Source organism: Mesoplodon mirus, assembly GCF_964341445.2.
Source record: "Mesoplodon mirus genome assembly, chromosome: 4".
In the NCBI taxonomy this organism is placed as follows: Eukaryota; Metazoa; Chordata; class Mammalia; order Artiodactyla; family Ziphiidae; genus Mesoplodon; species Mesoplodon mirus.
This window is the reverse complement of record NC_138979.1, coordinates 85,152,606-85,155,252: the sequence shown is the minus strand read 5'-3', so window position 1 is coordinate 85,155,252 and position 2,647 is coordinate 85,152,606. Positions and strand designations below refer to the sequence as shown.

The window sequence follows — 2,647 nt, the reverse complement described above, 5'->3', positions numbered from 1 at the left end:
TGACTTGGAGCGGGGAGTGGGGGGAGTTTACACTTCTGAAAATATAAATGAAAAAGAAGGGGTTTTTCTGGCCTCCTTACCAGTGGGAAGGAGGAAGCCCAGGCTTTTGGGGTCAGGACGCTGAATGCAGTTTGCTTTTTGGCCACTTCCTCTTGAGGCCTAGGATCTTTGCCTGCCGTCTGGCTGAGCCTCATTCCCATAGTACCACAGTGGGGTCTTGGGTCATGCCATCGGCCAGACTTTAATCCAAGTGCTCTGGAATCCCCACGTTCCAGCGGGCGACGAGCCTGTGTCTGTCTGCTCTGGGGACCCACACTCTGAGCCCCAGGTCCCGGGCCCGGCAGAGGACGCCAGACGAGGGGGCAGGTGGAGCGTTCACTGTGGCCCGGGAGCCTGGGGTCGCCTGTCGGGACCAGGGAGGCTCCTATGGCTACAGGTTTTCCTGCTGCTTTGGTTGAGGCAAATCTGGCTTGCTTTGGCATCCCGCTGTCACCCAGGACTTTGTCTTGGCTTCCCCTTGGGACCTCGGAATCGAGCAGGTGTCCAGAGGGTGAGCCACAGGCTAGCTGGCGTCATCTCCACACCTTGCTTATCGCAGCTGGGTCCGGAGGCCTCTGGAGAGCCCTGGATTTGCAGAATGTGTCTATGCTGAGCGCTTGGGCTCTGACAGCAGTTCTTGGGGAACTTTCCAAGGGCGAGGGGTGTGAGGGGCGTGGCCAGGGCTGCTTGGAGCCCAGCTCAGGACAGGGCGCGCTGGGAGCAGAGGGGGGCGTAAGGCTCTGCATGGGGTCTGTGGCTCTTTGGGAATGGCTTTCAAAAGTCTCCCTGCAGGAATCCCTGTCTCCTTGGGCCAATGGGGGGTAGAGATTGGGCTGGAACCAGACAGCCCACGACGGAATTCTGGCTGTGGCGCGTGAGGCAGCCACTTTGCGTCTCTGAGCCTTGGCTTCCCCGGCTGCAGAATGGGGCCACACGGTAGCAGCCCCGGACGGTGGAATGCGTCCAGAGCACACGCTCCTTAGCGCTGCCCTGCTGTCTTCTTAACCAGGCTGGGGACACTATTGCACGTTCTAGCAACCACGGGAGGCAGCTGCAGCTCGAGGTCACCCAAGGAGGCTCGTATCCAGAGCTGGTGCAAAAGCGGTTGGTCTGAACCCCAGCCTCTACCATCTGACTCGTCCTTGGCTGGCAGATTGAGGGGTGGGGCTTGGGCTGGGTTTGGAAGAGCCGAGCAGAGAGCAGGGGTGGAGGGGGCGGGCCGGCCATGCTTGGGGGCTGAGCGGGGTGCTGCGGGGGCGCCAGGCCCTGGCCCCGCTCACCTGTGGCGTTGTCCCCCGCCCCGGCAGGTTGGCTCAGCATGTCGGTCAGCGTCCATGAGACCCACAAGTTGCGGAGCAGCACGGGCTCCATGAACATCACGCTGTTCCACAAGGCCTCGCACCCCGACTGCGTGCTGGCGCACCTCAACACGCTGCGCAAGCACCGCATGTTCACGGACGTCACGCTCTGGGCTGGCGACTGCGCCTTCCCCTGCCACCGCGCCGTGCTGGCCGCCTCTGGCTGCTACTTCGAGGCCATGTTCAGCCACGGCCTGTGGGAGAGCCGCGACGACACGGTCAACTTCCAGGACAACCTGCACCCTGAGGTGCTGGAGCTGCTGCTGGACTTCGCCTACTCGTCCCGCATCGTCATCAATGAGGAGAATGCAGAGTCGCTGCTCGAGGCGGGCGACATGCTGCAGTTCCGCGACGTGCACGACGCGGCCGCCGAGTTCCTGGAGAAGAACCTGTTCCCGTCCAACTGCCTGGGCATGATGCTGCTGTCGGACGCCCACCAGTGCCGCCGGCTCTACGAGTTCTCGTGGCGCATGTGCCTGGTGCACTTTGAGGCCGTGCGGCAGAGCGAGGACTTCAACAGCCTGTCCAAGGACACCCTGCTGGACCTCATCTCGAGTGACGAGCTGGAGGCGGAGGACGAGCGCGTGGTCTTCGAGGCCATCCTGCAGTGGGTCAGGCACAACCTGGAGCGACGCAAGGCCCACCTGCCCGAGCTGCTGCGCGGCGTGCAGCTGGCCCTGCTGCCGTCCGACTGCCTGAAGGAGGCCGTGTCTGGCGAGGACCTGCTCGTGGCCGACGAGCACACGCGGCTCATCGTGGACGAGGCGCTGCGCTGCAAGGCCCTTATCCTACAGAACGACGGCGTGGTCACCAGCCCCTGTGCCCGGCCGCGCAGGGTCCAGATACCGTTTCCCAGGGAGTAAGTCTCACCAAGGCGCCTGGAGGGAAGCGCAGCCCAAACTTCAGTGGGACTATTTACAGCTGTATGAGTGATCACTGTAAGGTCGGATCTTAACAGACGGCACTGCGAAACAGAGGAAACCTTCAAGTGAGCTTTATTAGGGGGCGCTGCCGGGCAAGGTTCACTGGTCTGAGAGAAAGGGGCCAGAGAAGTCGCACCTGGGCGAGGGTTGGGCAAGATTTTATAGGGGAAGAAGGGAAAGGGGTGTGGTGAATCTGGGAGGGCGCAGGGTATTATTCCTTATTTGGTGGTCTCTTCGGGTCTCGTGGCAATATCTGGTGCCGTTGGTCCTGCCCCTCGAACGGCGGGAAGGCTGGGCCGGGTGGAAAGTCCCCAGGTCAGTTCCTGG

The 2,647-nt window shown here is 62.3% G+C and overlaps 1 protein-coding gene across 1 annotated transcript; it reads left to right on the top strand.

The window, feature by feature from the left end:
- Positions 1 to 426: 426 nt before the first annotated feature.
- Positions 427 to 2,260, top strand: LOC309802865 (kelch-like protein 25; the record flags this gene model as incomplete). The annotated part of the gene is made up of 2 exons (XM_082618747.1): positions 427 to 550; positions 1,347 to 2,260. The coding sequence occupies 2 exons, from the start codon at positions 427 to 429 to the stop codon at positions 2,258 to 2,260; spliced, it is 1,038 nt and encodes a 345-aa protein (XP_082474873.1).
- Between the last annotated feature and the right edge of the window lie 387 nt (positions 2,261 to 2,647).